Raw genomic sequence first — 17,532 nt, 5'->3', positions numbered from 1 at the left:
AGTCAGAAGGTACATTATTTTTGTATTGAATTTTGAAATTCAGAACACTATATGCAGTACAAACGTTTCTACATCTGGATTATTCAGTACTTGAGAGAAAGATGTTTAAACTTTAAGAATGTACTAAACAATCATTATATATCAGTTGGTGTGAATAGACATTAAAATTCTTCAACAAGCTGTAGTGTTTTTCTTTCCTATCATTTTTCTCTGAAAGGGATTATGAAAGGCTACCAACTGTATACAATATTTGCTGTTGAAGAAAAGAATGCTTTCCCTACCTATGTATCTAACAGCACTAATGACGTCATGCAAAGATACACTCCTTATAAACAAGGGACTGTGTACATTTTGATGATAACTTCAGCATTTCTTTGTATGCTATTTGGAGATTCTTTCCCAACCTTCATTTCTTTATTCTTTATCATTTATAAATATAACACCACCCAGTTCATCATGTCACATGCAACAATTTTGTATATCTGCTGCTTCATGTGATATATTTTCGAAGTCAGTTGCTTCCTATGGCTAACCTCTATGGTAGGCACTGGCTGTAGATCAAAATCACATGTGGGCCCTGACTTTCTAAGGTTGAGAGTTCATAAATTAGAAACAGGAACAAAAAGGGGAAACGAAAAAGGAGCAGAGAAATTACGAACCAGAAACAAGAAAAAGAGGAAACAAGTTTGGTGTATTAATTTGGAAACGGGATGCTTCCGGAATGATGGAGACAGCTGTGTTTGAATTCCCCCCTCACTTTGCATGTGTAATATAACACTAGTAGCTTGAAACTGTCAGGTGGAGGAGGTATTTACACCAGAGAAATCAATAACTACAAATTTGGTTTTACCCCCCATTATTCATTCACCCTACTGCATTGGGAAGCCCTTTGTTAAACAGGTGCCAGAACACTGTTGCCTGTGACAGTGAGATAACTACTTATAGAAAGGAAACGGATGGAAGGCCAAGACTCCGAGGGACGAGTGTTTTTCTTTTTTTGAATCTTTATGATAAAAAGGAGCAAAACCACCTTAAGAAAAGAGTACAGCAAGTGTGAAAGTCCTTGTGCCTGGAATGTTAGAACCGGAGAAGCAGCTAATTCAGGAGTCCCTTGTTAAGACAGAAAGTCAGCGTGGTTGGGAGTGCCAACACTGGGAGCTTTGTGATATCTAGCAGGCGGCGTTAATTACCAAAACTTCTGTATGGTTTAGATAACCTGGGTTTGAGGAAACGCCAGTTGCTTATGAAAGATAGGTAGCATCAAGACGCTAACTCTCTGCTAACCATTAACTTGATCCAATCTTTCTTTACCATAGATGTGCTAGCTAAGAGAGCCATAGCTGTTGCTGCTGCTTCCTGGAGATGCAAGGAAGGGATATGTGGCCATAGCAATTCTAGCCTGTGCCATAGGAACTAGAAGCGAAGAAAGAGAGCAAGACTGAAACGGGAGTATGTGAAAAGGCATGGCAGAGAGAGACAGGGGGAACAGCTTCGGACTTGGCTCCCAAAGGAAACCTTCAGAAACTGGGGCAAAGATCATCTGGCTGCAACAAAGCTGAGCAAGAACTGAGAAGAATTTGTTGGAGTTTGCCCAGGGACAGTTGACTTCATTCTCTGTGGCCCTTTGCCCTCCTTTGATATTTGACCAATTTTCCAGAAAATTAACTATTTGTAGGCCTGAAATTTAATACGAACTTAGAAGGTATTAATTCCATATCACTTGAAAATATTCTGCATAATAGCTGTTTTAATTAGCTAGCTAATAATAACCAATTTTGACACTTTACAGCCTTTTAAAGTTTTTATTCCTCTTAAACTGAGTTGAGGATACTGGCTAATTAGCATTTACTTACATTTTTTCCTCATAAGGGCTATAAATAATTCATGTCTGCTGTTCTCCAGGTTTTTTTTTTAATTCTTTAAATATATTTTCATTATTGTGGGCACAACCAACCTTGTTTCTTATTTAGTCTTAGTATGTTTTCATTACTCACATATTTAGTTGGAATCTGCTATTATTAATATTCCTCCTCAACAAAAATCCATAGAAAACAGTGTTAAGCTTTATATAAATAGGAACAAATATATTGCCCTACCTTAGGGGGAAGATGTGAAGGCTGTTAAAAACCAAGAGATGCTGTCTAGCTGTAATATGGTTTACATTTCTTAGTAGATCCAAAGAGGATTTGATAGTAGAATTTCAAGGGTTTAACTGAATGAGAATTCAATGCAATTGAAAAAAAAAAAAAAAAAAAAAAAGGACATGCATTTCCATACCAAGATCAAGCTGATGAAATGTGCCTTCTTCTTCTTCTAAATAAAATCACATTCAAATATTTAATTATTTGCATTTTAAGCTAAGGTAAATTTATGGAATACTTCAAGCAAATAGAGAAGAAAGCAGGCAAATGAAATAGTATCCCCCAACACCTGTTGCTAAAAGGCTATTTAAATATATTTTCTTAAAGAAAAACTCAAAGTAAAATGTCAATTTTAAGGATTAGGAAACAGAATTTGGCTACCTCTTGTTTGAGAAATGCGGCCTAGAAGGAAGGATGGACTTAGTGCGGGATGGGGTGAGTGGACAGCAGGAATGAAGGATGGAATGATGTCAGTAAAGGTGGGCTAGCCAGCTAATTCCAAAATCACTGCACTTGACTGTGGATTACAGCGTTTCCCCACGATGAAATACTGAGCTGAAAGCAGGCTCCACCCACACTTAGAAGACAGGTTTGTACATACCTGAAGTTCAGGTCTTTAAAGGAGAATTGAGTTTCAATGATGCCGGTGGTTTTCACCCGGGAATGTAGAACATCTTGCTCATTTGGCACATACCCTGGTGCTGTGATTCTATCTAAGTCATTAAGGTAGCTAAGAGAAACACAAGAAAATGGAGTGTATTTTTATTTTTGACTTTACATTGGAATACACTGTAATTCAGTACAAATGGATTTTAAGAGTATAAAGCACACTGGAAAACAAACTCTATTTTTGCTTGTTATCGAGCTGCTAATCTGAGTGACAGGCCTTGGTAGCTCAGATGTCACAGCTGCAGTGTGCTGAGTCCAGTTAGCTCCTGGAGAACTCTTCTCTAAGAACTCCTCAGAGCCACGTTAAGCCTAGACTTACGAAATCTGTAGGGCAGACTCACTATCATGTACATAAAGATATGGAAGTGTCTTTCCCTAGGCAGAGCTGGATAGATGTATTTCTATGTATTATGCTGCCTTGGAATGTTTGCAACAACAGTCATTAAAAGTTCCTCAAAGATCCTGTTATGGAAATGACTTGGTTTCCATTTTAAGACAGTTGTTGGTGTGAATAACACTTTGAATTCTTTGAGTATTATTAACTGGGCATTTTTACATGGATTACTTAATTTAAAACACTATACCCATCTACCTACCGTAGACACACCACTGTGTATTAGTGCATGGCGAAGCCCTTAACTTTTACAGAATTTCTACTCTTACTAGAGTGAACTCTTGGCTTGTTTGTTCCATTTGTTTATTTGCCTTTTGTTTTATTGATCACAGTATCTAAAGCCTGGCAATGGTTAAGTGTAAACTTGATCAGCTCTGTGTTCTAAGTCTGTTAGACTAAAGGATTAAAACTATTCTTAGCTTCTTCATCCTTTCAAGCACAATCTACAATTAAAACTGTATTTCTTTTCATTTCTACTGTTGTGTTTGACATTCTGGATTAAATAGTTTAGCAATATGGCTATTTCTGTGATAAATTTAAATGCAAAATTGAGCCATACCAGCATATACATTTTAAAGTTTGGTGTCGTTCCATAGAACTTTGGGGGTAGAGTCATGTCAAATGTTAGTTATTGCCTACAAAGTGAAATTTGTTCAGAGATCAGGTTGACAAGTTCTTATACATTGTCATCTAACACATCAGTTCCCAATCTGTGGGTAGCAACCTCGTTTGGGGGGATGTCATTTGGACCCTTTCACAGGGGTTGAATATTAGATCTCTTGCATATCATATTTTTACATTATGATTCATAACAATAGTAACTTCAGTTAAGAAGTAGTAAGAAAATAATTTTATATCTGGGAGGTCACCACAACATTAGGAATTGTATTAAAGGGCAACATTGGGAAGCTTGAGAGTCACTGATTTACCACAATGACTTTAAAACAAAGTTTTTTGCATGTAATTTAAACAGTATAAAAGCTGGGGCGGGGGCGGGGGGGGCAGGGGGTGGGGAGGAGGAGGGATGGGATAGGAGATTAACCAGGGGAGGGGGAAAGGGGACAACATCTGAAATGTAAATAAATCAAATATCAAATTAAAATAAAAAATAGATTCAATACCTATTTAGCCAATTTATTTTGGAAAGAACAAGTTTTCCTCAAGGAGAAAAATAAAATTGCTTCTCAGAAGTAACATAATGGTTTTATGCTAATAAAGATGTTGCCTTTAAATGGGTATTGACTTGAGATATAAAGGCATCAAAGAATGAATTGGCAGAATTTACATTTTTAATTTTTTTACTATTACTTGAAGCATTATACATTTCTATTGGTGAAATCTGGTATGTGGGAGATGCATGATATGTCAGTCATTTCATGCCCAAGTAAAACAATAAAAAAACACATACTTACAAAGTAGAAATAAAATTCATTTAATGAAAGCTTTTAGTAAAAGTACATTTTAAATAATTTTTCTTTGTATTTTTAAATCATTTTAGGCAAAGAAGAGGCTTTAGCAAATTGATGGATTTTCATCAGAAGTGCTGATTTTAAATAAGCAAATTTAGTATTTGGATGTACAAGCCTAAAGTTTAAAACCTTTAGACCTTAGACTCAAGTCACAAAATGCCTGCATTGTTTACTGCTGATCCTGCAAAGGCAGTGCTCTCCCTGCTGCTCTCCCTGCTGAGTCCACTTTGCCCTATAAGGCTTATGGAATTTAAACAGCACACTAGATGGCCCCAATTAGTAAACCACGAAGCCCTTGTTGGTTAAGGCCTTTCCTCTTTTCTTTTCCTAGAGCTGGTGGCGTTGTCCAGCCAAACACAGGAATGAGGAATCCTGCTCTTTACTCATCTGGTAGCATTCCATCTGGGGAATAGCTAGATGTAGAAAAAAACAAAAAACAAAAACTAAATAAACAAACAAAAACTTCCTTTCTCCAAAAAGCTGGAAGAAAAAAAGTTTCATATAAACTAAACAAAATAGATAGGTGGTGCAGAATCACTCTAATATGAAAACTGAAGTATGCAACTTATTTCAAAATTTGAAAAAAAAATCTGTTTTTAATGTTTGGAAGAAAATAATATCAACTTAGCAACATTTTAGCAGACTTTTATTTAATGTACCTATAATAACACCTTGAAGCTGCCAAAGTTAATATTTTTAGTATTCAGTTTATGTAGGAAATATTTCTAATACATAGAGAGAAAATAAATTTTTATATAATTTTACTGCTGTGCAAATTAACTGAGTGTTCAAAAACTATTTACATTATGGCCAGAACTCAGAAAATCAATGCAACTAGATGTTTGATATATTAAACTGACAGAATGGTAAATATTCTCAACTCAATCTATTAGTAAAAAATTTCTAAGCATTTAAACAAATGAATCATCTAAAATATGAAATAAAGTGTCATTTTATTTCCTTAGGTTAATTATCTGAGTTATAAATAGTTAATTCTTCTACTATGCATATGTATAGTTTTCTGCCAAAGGACAATGAGGCAAGCTTACGAACAATGTGATTGCAGTATTTAGACAGTATGCATTCCAAACTAAACATATTAATCTTGACTGGAACACACTTACATGTCTGTCTTCCGTTCATCCTTCCCCAGAGGTAACTAAGCAACATTTTGGAAGTATTGTGTAAGCTTGCAACTAATTCACTCAATCATTAGCATAGACAGTAAAGCAATGTTTTAAAATGTAGAAATTGCTTTGAGGATCACAATGAGGCAGAGACTGTAACCTTGGGGAAAATGTTAGCACGTTTATGTAGTCCCAGAATGACACCCGGTTCTCATCACGTAGAATTCACACTGCTGTCTATAAAGGCGATTGTCCCAGTGAAAATTAGCAATAGATGAATAATCATCACAGAAGCGTGCTTCCTACACCTGTACTTTATATGCTTTTTTGTACTCTCTCAGTCCACCACTGATTTTTTTTTCTTTAGAGACAGTCTTATGGGTCAAAGGTACTCAGTGATTACAAATCTGCAGTGTCATGCATGACTCATCATTCTCTTTGAAGAGATCCTTGCTTCCCTGCTACATTATTTTTTCTTGCTTGTTTACTTAAGCCTCAGTGCTTAAGTGGTTTGTCATGAGATACATTCAAGGACAATTTTGTATATTTTATATTTTGTAGGCATGGGAAGAAATAGAAATGAGTAATTGTACAAATTTTTTTGTAGGCACACATTAATCACATGTTCTTATTACATAAAGCAGGATAGTTCAAGAAACACTTGAAACAAGGAAGTTTGAAGTCATGGTAACAATTCTATTGTAAGCAATGTAATGTGCTCTTAAGTTGTTTATTAACATTAAATACTTACTTGCCAATGTTTGCTATGCTAATTCCAACAAGATTTCACAATATGCTAAAGTCTGAAACTAATAGACTATTTTCTTCCATAGTTTTGTGGAATAGGCTATTTTTGATCAATAACCTAGTGCTCTAACACATATCTCACTAGTAAAATTATTCTAGGGGATTATTTCAGTAACACTGAAATATATGATTCAGATGAATGCACCAAATGTCAAGGTGTATTCTGTTCCAAACATCAACATGTACATCATCTGTCTGTGTTCATGCTAAGCATTGTGCATCATGGTTACTTTTTTTTTAATTAAGAGAACATATGTGTAGTAAATATTTCTTCTCAGGTATGTTGTTTCATGTCTTTTCTGCTGTCTCTCGGTTTTCTATAACAAAATGCAAAACAACTTTCTCCTCATTTGTGCTTACATGCACAATGTGCCAAGTTACAAACAATGTATCATTTGCAATTCCTGTCCAAGAAAATCACTTACTAAGCTGCAGAGTCATTGAGCTGGTATTCAGATGCCCTTTCAAAGCAGGCTTGGATTCCTGGATCTCCCCACAGTCGTTTAATTATTTCAGCCAGCTGAGGTGTCATATCACCATCTTCTAGTGTATTCGCCATTGAGTGAAGTTGTTGTTGGTCCTCCTGGAATAATATTTTGGTGGGAAGAACAAAAGTATGCCATTTAGGTTCAGATACCGTTTTGAACAGAGCACTCTAAAAGGTTTCTCTTCACTTCATTTTGTCAATAATTTCACTTTTTTCAAAATCTATGAAGAATAATAAAATTAAAATTTATTATAGTAGTTGACTGATATCTAGAAAGTCTGACCTTTGGAAAAATTGTAAAACATTATATGAAGACTTTGAATGCTTTGGCATATACCATTGATTTCTGAATATGTTGTTACAAAGGATAGCAGTGCTTTCTTCTAGTCTGTCATGGCCTGGTTTAAAATGCTGGTGTGAAAGAAAAATTAGATTGTCATAAAGGGTTACTTGGCATGAGGTGCTTGTTTTGATTACTTTGGCAAGTGATTACATACATGTTTAGCCACACAGAGGGGTTGAGGCTGTTCATTAAATGGTGTCAATTGTGTGCCTGTGCAGTAAAGTAAAGGGCAGAATTGGCTAAGATTCAAAACACAGAGTAAGTATTGTGCCAGTGTATAGTAGGATGTAGAAAGTAACGAGGAAGAACAGACGCTTACTAAAAAAACTCAATTTAAACAATTTATAGTTGGCCACAATTTACACCAGTAATCAAAACATTTTGGACAATTAAGATTAAGAATTTGAGTCATAGAGTAGTTAAATAGATTATGGTAATTAGTTGAGAAAACAGAGAAATCTGGGCTCAGATTCCCCAGTGTCAACCAATATCCAAAGCTCAGGCTCTGCCTGCCATGGTAACATGCTGGTGAATATCCTTATAACAAGTTACAGTGTGGGACACAGAATGTCTGTCTCACCATCCTTACAATACCCAGCCAGCGCTGCAGTGTGCACACTCACACCTGGACAGTGTAGTACTCTCAAAGCTCCCTTTGTCAAGGCAATAAGTCTAACAGGCACCAGAAGAGGAGGCCAAGGCAAGCAGAGTCTGTACAGTGGGAATGAGGTAGATCCAGGAAGAACTCAGTGCTTGCTGATGTCAGTCGTTCATTTTCAGTCAACCATAGTTTTATCCTGCTGTTTTATTAAAAGTATATTCTTTGCCTAAGATATTAATAGCATATCTTTATTAAGGAATGTTAAATCTAAAAGAAAACTTTTCTATCTTTCTTTCTTTCTGATGAGATTTTATTATTACAAGCAGGTAATAAATCAGATGACCAACTGATTGTTAAATAGCCCAAAATACAAGACTTATTTTCTTATTTTCTTGTATTAAGCCTTGGATTTTTTTTTTTTATATCATGGAGGACATATTTTAAAAATCTTCCTTCCTATTAGACAGAAAATTACAAACCTAGTGAAACATGATCTACTCACTTAATTTTCCATTAATTTTGAGATAATATAATTGAATAATTTCTCTCTTCCTTAACCTCCCTCCAAACCCTCCCATAAGCCCCTGCTTGCTGTCTTTCATATTCATGGCCATTTCATTTATTTATTGTTGCTACATCCACTGTGGGACTAAAATGGGCCAGGGTTACTGAGGAGGGTTGGAGGAGCTTCAACCATAGACACCTCAAACAGGAGGACAGTAGGATTTCGCTACCTCCTTCCCCTAACCTCCTATAAAACTGGCTCCCCCACCATCAACCCTAGTAAGAATTTATTACCCTCACAGTTGTCAGACTTCTCTTCTTGTTTGACCTCTTACAGTTTTTTTTCTCTGGGCCCTTCAGCTTCTGAGTATGCAGATGCAGCAACTTCCAACATCTCTGTCCTAGCCAGTGATATGCAGAAGCACAAACCAGGGACCCTGGCCACCTCCACAGGGACCCCTTTCTCCCCCCAGTAAAGGAGCCAGTTCTCCAAAGCTGTTCCCAGGTGTGTTCAACCGGAGCCCTCTTCTATGACCCAGATCCCATCTGTAGCACACACATTGGGACCCGCCTAACCTTCTCTCCCTCCAGGCCAGCTAGGTGTGCAATGGGCCAGGATATCCCAAGGAAGGTAGAAGTAGACACAGGGCAGCAATGTATAAATATATTTATTTGAATAATAAAATATATGAATATATATTCCCAAATTTCACACACACACACACACACACACACACACACACACACACACACACACACACACACAAATTCCTAAGTATGATCTGCTCAGTCTGTATAATGCTATTCATATGTACATTTTCAGGGTTGAACATTTGGTAGGAACATTTTTCTTTGGGACAAATGGTGCAGTGAGGCAGCTTTTCCGAGGGTCCATTCCTAAAGTAACAAATAACCTGCTTTTTCAGCAAACCTTTATAAACCAATAGTGCTTTCCCTGCCTCCAAATTATTCCACATTAAGCTAAACTACAGTTTATTTATATTGTCAATGTGAGTGTATTTTCACTAAAACATTTAAATGTCCCCAAATCCTTTCAAACACATCCTCATTCCTAATATTTTCCTGCAGGGCATACATCTGATTCTGTTGATTATGTCTTCTGAGTTTCCTGCACACTACTGGAAAAAGACACTGGTGATTTTTAGTTCAACCTATTTAGTAGAAGCATGTGGAGTGATAGTCAATGTACTCACATCAAATAACACCATAATAACGAATGAGAATGAGACAATCTTTGAATGTCAGCCCCCCACTTCTCTCTCTCTCTCCCTCTCTCTCCCTCTCTCTCCCTCTCTCTCCCCCCCTCTTCCTACCTTCCTCCCACCTCTGTGTAATTTTCCAGGCAGTTGAGTTCTACAGACAAAGTTATGATTCTTTTGGTACAGGGTGTGGGGGTAACCTCCAGTGTCACTGGTTATGTCCCAGGGCTGATTCATTTGGCCTGGCTCTCTAGGCATGTGCCACCTTCTCCATCTGTTGGGGGCTGACTTTTAGCAGAAAACAGCTATCAGCTTTGCAGCCATCTTGAGCCATATACCCTGACATGAGACTTGGATTACAATAGCCTACAACAGCTGAGAACACTCCGATAATCTTGGTTTAGATACCTTGAGATTAAAGGTGCGTGAGATTAAAGGTGCGTGAGATTAAAGGTGTGTGACTTAAAAGAGTATGACTTAGAAGTATAGAGATCAGAGTTAGAGACAAGACCTAAGGGCATGATTAAAGGTGTGACCAAGAGGCGTGGCTTAGAAGTGGGACACATAAAAGGCAGAGACAGAACAGATCATCATCAGACTATAGAAGATAGAACCAGACATTAGACAGATATAGAGGGAGAATCAGACAGGAGACACTTAGAGGAAGAGAGACTGAAGAATAAACGGGATTGAATCACACCCTGTCTGGTCTCCATTCTCTGAGTCTGCCCTCACCCTCACTCTTGCTGAACCCCGACCCGCAGACCGGAGCAGCAGCTTGGGCTGGGATACAGTGGCCGCCCAAACGTGGGTCAGCCCGGGCTTCAACATTTTGCCTGGGCTGCAACATTTATTTTGGCCGCCCCAAAGTGGGGCTAGTGTGGACCCCAACATTATTTTGGCACCCGAACAGGGACTTGAGCTTGGGCCCCAACATTATTTTGGCGCCCAACGTGGAGCTAGTGCGGTTCCCAACATTATTTTGGTGCCCAATGTGGGGCTAGTGAGGACCCCAACATTATTTTGGCGCCTGAACAGGGACTTGAGCTTGGGCCCCAACATTATTTTGGCCGCCCCAACGTGGGGCTAGTGCGGTTCCCAACATCCTTCAATGGTTCCTCCCTGTACTGCTTACACTGTAAAGAGAACTGGATAGCTTACGACTCATCCCTTCAGCCAAGGTGATGTGTGTAGCTGTGTTCCATAGCTGCAGCTCTCCAGAACCCCAGGTAACAGGGAAGTTTGTATTTTCCTTTACTAGACCATAACAACATTTCACTGAATACCGGGCATTTCAATTCTTGATACTCTTATACAGTAATGAAAACATAATATTAAAAATTAAAGCTCACATTTAAGAATGTGAGGTCACCAATAACATCTTATTTTTTTAGAAAATAACCTAAAAAACATCTGTATATAACCAAGGATGGTAGCACACACCTTTAATTCCAGCACTTGGTAGGCAGAGGCAGGCAGATCTCTCTGAGTTTAAGGACAGCCTTGGTTACACAGTGAGTTTCAGGTCAATCAGAACTATATAACAAGACACTATCCATAATTTACAGTTATTTTCAATGCTATACTCATACAGCTGCCAACAGATGGTAAATTGAAATTCAATGGGTTATTTTACTCCTGTGTTTTAATTTCTTCAGGAATTATGTCCAGATTCAAATCCTCAGTACTTTAATATGACTCACAGAACTTTCCATGTTTGACATGTGATTTTCTCTCTGCTTTTCCTTTGCCACAGGTCTCTGTTTCTTGTCCTGCCTGCTTTCAATCCTCAAGTGCTTGCTATCTCACCAAGTCCATCTTGAGGGTTGTTCTGTGCATCTGATTTTATGCAGAAGTGTTTGTGGGCACTGCCTTCATTTGTTTATTTGTTTGTATTTATTTATTTATTTAGTATTCTCTCATATGTTACATTCTGACCACAATCTTCTCTCCTTGCCTTTCATCTATTCTCCTCCAGATCTACTCTGCCTTTCCTAAAAAAAAAAAAAAAAAAAAAAAAAAAGTACATCTCCCAGAGACATCAACCAAACATTGCATAACAAGCTACAATAAGAGTAACCACATACAATCACATCAAAACTGGACAAGGCAATCCAGTAGGAGGAATAGGGTCCCTACAAGTAGGGAAAAGAATTAAAGACAGCCTCTGCTCCCACTGTTAGGAATTCCACAGGAACACCTAGCTACTCAGCCACAACATATGCAGAGGATCTAGGTCAGACCCATACATGTTCTTGTGAATCCCTGACCCCTCTGACTGAGCCACTTTCTTAAAGAACCTTTCTATTCTTCTAGACCTCCCAAAGTACCATTTCCCCTGTTTCCTGTCACTCATAGCATTTATTCTAGTGACTTTATCCTTCTTACTTTATTAATTTCTTAGTGCATAGGTATATAGGGGCAAAGACCTCTTGTTTAGCTCATTTGTACACTCTGATGGGTAACAGAGTACACGTTGCTAAAATATTGTTGAGTCAAACTAATAGATATGCCAATTCTAGAAAAACTAAGAGCTTTTTAATAATCTATAGATTTTATTTTAAATACTCTGAGGGTTCAAACAACTCTTTCACAAGGATTACCCAAGGCCATCAGAAAACAGATATTTACATTATGATTCATAACTGTAGCACAATTATAGTTAAGAAGTAGCAATGAAAATAATTTTACAACTGGGATCACCATAGGATTAGGAACTGTATTGAAGGGTCACAGCTTTAGGATGGCTAAGAATCACTGCTCTAGACCACATTGCATAGAGAATGATGTGTTTTCTTGCAGGTTATGCAGTGATGGCTCATTGTCATTATGCGCCCCAGATAGACTTAGGATCTTGTTGAATTCATTCTTCACCTTGCAATCATATTTGCAAATAAGAGAGAAAAAGAATATATCAGATCAAGGGAAAGAAGACTATCTTGTATGTCTGAGAAATAATTAAAAATTTTGTTGCTACTAAACTTTCAGTCTTTGAATACTAACAGCTGTTGAGAATTCCTGCTCTGTTGTAGGATACAAGTAACCCACACATATTGCTTACATGAATTCAATTACAGAACCTTTTGGGCAATATTTATCCTCATTATTATACTTGTGGTATATGTGATGTATATGGTGTGTGTGTATGTGTGTGTTCAGGCATGCCACTATGGATTTGTGGGAGTCAAAGTATAATTTTGTGGAGCTGCTTCTCTTCTTTGTTTATATGTATTTCATACATTAAACTGAGGTCATTAGGCTTCTGTGTTTTCCTATTCCTTTGTATCAACTAGAGAATGTCACATTAAAAATATACATACTAATACCTGCTACGTTTTTCTCACTCTAAACATGTGATTATTTCTTTTTATGCACTATCCCTTTAAGTTCCTCTATATAAGTCACAATAGTCTGCAAGAATATGACCAGGGGACCTACATTTATATCACATTTAGCTTTAAATTCATGTTTGTAATTGTTTGTATGTGCAAACATCTTATAGAATGAAGATACAGGACACTTTTAAGACACACTAAGCTGTCTTATCACTCTTTTGATGAATAAGAATTCACAGATACATGCAGCTGTGCTAACTTCCTTAAATGCCAAATATTTTATAAAAATTTGCTCAGTATCAAGTTCTCCTTTCTGAATACAGTTTTTTCATTTCAACTACTGATGATTAACATCAGTTAATGTATCTCCAGAAGCAACCTAAATGTTTGCCACATAAACAATAAAATATTTTGAATGATCTTTGATGAGTGCATTTCAGTATGTAAATTTTAATTATTTTGTATTTTTATTGAAAAATAAAAATAGCTTGATAGTCACTTAGACCTTATTTTCTAAAATATTCTGAATTTCAAAGTATTATTTATATTTTTCTTCCTTAGTACTTTTTGTAATTTTATGTAAAAGGTGTTAGATTTTGTGCATGAAGAAATTAAAACAGATGTTCAGTAGCTTTATTTAAACCTAGAGATTCAGTGGCTAAAGCTAAAATTACTATATTCTCTGTAATTACTGTCTTTAAATGGCAATTTTTGTGATGGTGTACAAATGAATGGTTATGTGAAAATATATATGCTTGTATAAACAAAAAATCCACCTAGTCATAAATCTGAAAGCCACACAAAATAGTGCATAGAAGTTAATTTGTTGAGAAAACAGTTTAAAGCAGGTACAACATACATTCATCTTACAATAAAATATTAAATGAATGATTGAAAAGGCAAATGTTTACTTTAATTGAAACAAAAATATGATCCGTGTAGGACTAGGAAACTATGGTGTTCTGATATTCTGGGACATAGGACATAGGAGCTCCTGAGACATCATAGCAACTTAAAGGGCTACTTAAGATTACACCACTGAATGTACAGTGGGAAAAAGGTACACTTTAAAAAAAAACTCTTTCAATAAGCATAGTGGTAGTACTGTTTAGAGTCTGTTGTTTGAATTCTACTTGCATAGCATCAGATCCTGAAGAATGAAGAGGACCAGCCAACATCACAAGTTTATAAAACCCAGGCTCTATGTTTCACACATTTTTTTAAAAGAAGCAAAAGGAAGTTTAGTGATTTTCCACTTCCTTGACAAAAAAAATAAATGTAATATCTTATATACAAATTCAAAGACCTTTAAATCATTGTCAAAGAATACAGAAGGCACACACATTCTAGTAACTATTATTACCTGGGAGGGAAAAGTAAAATAAAAATTGCCATGAAAGACATTTAAAATAGTTTTTATATAGGGCAAAACACTGTAATGGAAGCCAGGTAGCAGTATGCTCTGCCCCAGGAGTCAGCTGACTGAAGTTAACCAGCTACTCAATTTTGCTCTATTTTTTTCTAACCTTTAAATAAGTATTATAGTAGTAGTAGTCTATTTCTTAAGAGTCATAATATGATTTGGTGTGCTTTAAAAAAGCCAGAGTCAGAGATAACAGAGCAGCCATAAATAAAATTGCTTCAACAAATCATACAGTAATAAAAATCGGAGTTCTTCATTACATTTTACTTTATAATGTCCACTTATAAGTGATCACATTTGTCTCTCTGGGTCTGGATTACCTGAAAGGACTAGATTTGGGAGACATTTCCGGGGTAAAGTAGAAACTAGTATAATTGAAATTCCATAGAGTCTATGAGAATAACCCTAGTAAAGATTTCTAGTAATGGGAGACCCAGAGCCTGAACCATCTTCAGTATCTAGGGAACACTTCAGCTGGAGGGATTGGAACAACCCAGCCACAAAACCTTTGAACTATAGTTTGTCCTGCCTGCAGAGTATTCTGGGACCAGAGCCTAGTCCATAATTACCATCAAAAAGACCAGAGAGACTTCATTCAGTAACTAATGAGAGATTTTACAGAGTCTCACAGTCAAACATTAAGTAGAGCTCCAGGAGTTCTGAGGAGGAAGAGGAAGAGACAGACAAGGAGGGGAGTGGAGGGGGAAGAGGAGGAGGAAGAGGAGGAGGAAGAGGAGAAGGAGAAAGAAGAATGAGAGAGATTAAAGACACACCAGGAGAACAATGCGCACTGAATCAACTGACAGGAGACTCACTGAATTAGAAAGCCAGTAGAGGTCTGACCTAGGTCCTCTGCATAGATGCTATGGCTGAGTAGTTCTGTGTTCTTGTGGGATTCCTAACGGTGGGAGCAGGGGCTGTCTCTGACTAATTTGCCTGCTTATGGGACCCCTTTTCTCCTACTGGTTGCCCTGTTCGGCCTTGATGTGATGGTGTCTGCCTGGTCTTAATTGTAACTTCTCATGCATTATTTGGTTGTTGTCCCTGGGAGGCATGCTCTTTTCTGAGGGGAGAGGGAGAGATGGATCTCTGGAAAGGGGAGATGGAGGGGGTAGATCTAGGGGATAGGGGAGATGGAAGGAGGTGGACATGGGAGGGATAGGAGAGGTGGAGGGAGGAGAGATATGGGGAAGAGGAGGAAAGGGAAACTGTGATCAGGATAAAATATATGAGAGAAGAATTTTTTAAAAATTAAAACATATCATAGAAATGGGTACTTTCCTTTTCATCCCAATAGTTTCCTACCCTCATTTAAATGGTCAGACCTGAGAAGGGAAGGAGAGAAGGAAAGCACTGGTGACTTTTGCTATCCTAGAGACTATCCTAGTCCACAGAGACTATCTCTTACGATTCTTCCTCTGTGGTTCCTGTATACTGATCCTATTGGAGACTGTTCAGCTGATGCCCTCTGGAGATAACCAGATACTCTGGGAGGAGACACATGGAAATGGAGAAGGTCTTTTAATGATTTTATTGTGGGTGGGATCACCTATTGTCTTTTAGAGAAGAATATATGCACAATTTTATATTAAAATAGTTTTTATATATTATCTGCTTTAAAAGTAGGATTTTTAATGTATCATAATGTATGAAATAAGTACTGATTAAATACAGAAAATATCATTTAGATAGATGGTACGTTATAAGCCACAGTACACCTATGCTTCTTTCTTTTACTGTCATATTAAATACTAGGTTTAATTCCTAGAAAACAGTTCCTTTTTAATAAAATTATAGTGCATAGTGAAAAGAGATGTTTCTTTCAGAGAAAAATCATAAAACTTAAGTTGAAGATAGTTAATATTTGCAAATTTGCAAAAATTATTGCATTTTTATCCTTAGACACAGAATAGGACAACAAACATAATCTTATGATTATTTTGGCCCACATTCCTCCAGAGCCATGTAATTACCACATGGGCATACTTACTCGACTTCTAGGATTGACATAATCAATCCCAAGTGTAGCCATGGCTTTCACAATGGCTAGGATGGACTGCAATGTGTTGCTGTAAATCACTGCTTTGAACTCCATACATTCTTGTTTACTGTAACCATTCTTATGGATGATCCTGCAATTAAACATGAAAAACTTTTGTGAGGTGGACTGCTGTAGCACAAATGACTGTCCACAGTAAATTGCTCAAATGAAAGTATTGTATATACAATTTAAAAAGAAAAGGTTTTACTGATGAGTGTGTGCTGACTCTGGACAATTTAGCACTTGAGAGTGTTCCTCATTCCTTGTCTTTTCATATAACGCTTTTCTGGCTGTGGAAGGAACACATGCTAAATATAAGAAGAATTTAGGACTTGTTCTAGGTCAAATACTTTTTCAAATACATAAGTCACAAATATTTTTTACAACCTAGACTCCATTTTCAAGAAAGACGTTCTCTGATTTCCAGGTCACAGATGGGCATCGAGACCGGAATCTTTGTGGTATTTACAACTGTGATTTCTGCAGGATGTGAAGTCACTTAGTGGAACAGCCCTGACTTTTCCCATCACTTAAGTCACACTTGGAACAATTGGAAGTAGGAGTGCCTGCTTTCTATTTACAGCAGTAACAAAGGCATTCTTTTTTATTTTTTTGTTCAGGTAATTGCTGCCTGTTGAATCCCTTGCCATTCCTCCACCGGTGTACGTGCTCCTGGGTCTAGAGAACTGAATTACCCAGACCGTAGGTTTGGCTGGGCTCCTCTCTTCCTTCCACTCATTCACTCAGAAGTCAAAGTTTGAAGTCAAGGGTTGAAGAATAATACCTTAAAATAGATTTTCCCTTTAAAGCTACAAATCTGTGCTGGTCCTCATTGTGCGTCTTTGCATCTTCACTTAAATTCTTGTTTCTGTTACGTTTTTGTTTATTTTATACTGTCTTTTTAAAGTGCTTTTGGGTTTGCTTGGTTTGTTGTTTTGTTTTCTTTTGTTTTGTGTATGTCACTTTTCTCA

The 17,532-nt window shown here is 37.1% G+C and overlaps 1 protein-coding gene across 3 annotated transcripts in view; it reads right to left on the bottom strand.

The window, feature by feature from the left end:
• Gnat3 (G protein subunit alpha transducin 3) overlaps positions 1–17,532 on the bottom strand; it is a 56,678-nt gene that overhangs the window by 13,495 nt on the left and 25,651 nt on the right. For all 3 annotated transcript variants that reach the window (XM_076913143.1, XM_034519223.2, XM_076913142.1), the window contains exons 3-5: positions 16,511–16,652; positions 7,033–7,190; positions 2,743–2,871 (exon numbers count right to left, since the gene is read on the bottom strand). In XM_076913143.1, coding sequence (XP_076769258.1) covers positions 2,743–2,871; positions 7,033–7,190; positions 16,511–16,652 — 429 coding nt within the window. The remainder of the gene's footprint in view (positions 1–2,742; positions 2,872–7,032; positions 7,191–16,510; positions 16,653–17,532) is intronic.

Source organism: Arvicanthis niloticus, chromosome 15, assembly GCF_011762505.2.
Source record: "Arvicanthis niloticus isolate mArvNil1 chromosome 15, mArvNil1.pat.X, whole genome shotgun sequence".
NCBI lineage: Eukaryota > Metazoa > Chordata > Mammalia > Rodentia > Muridae > Arvicanthis > Arvicanthis niloticus.
The sequence above is the reverse complement of the archived record's forward strand: the minus strand, read 5'-3'. Positions and strand labels throughout refer to the sequence as shown.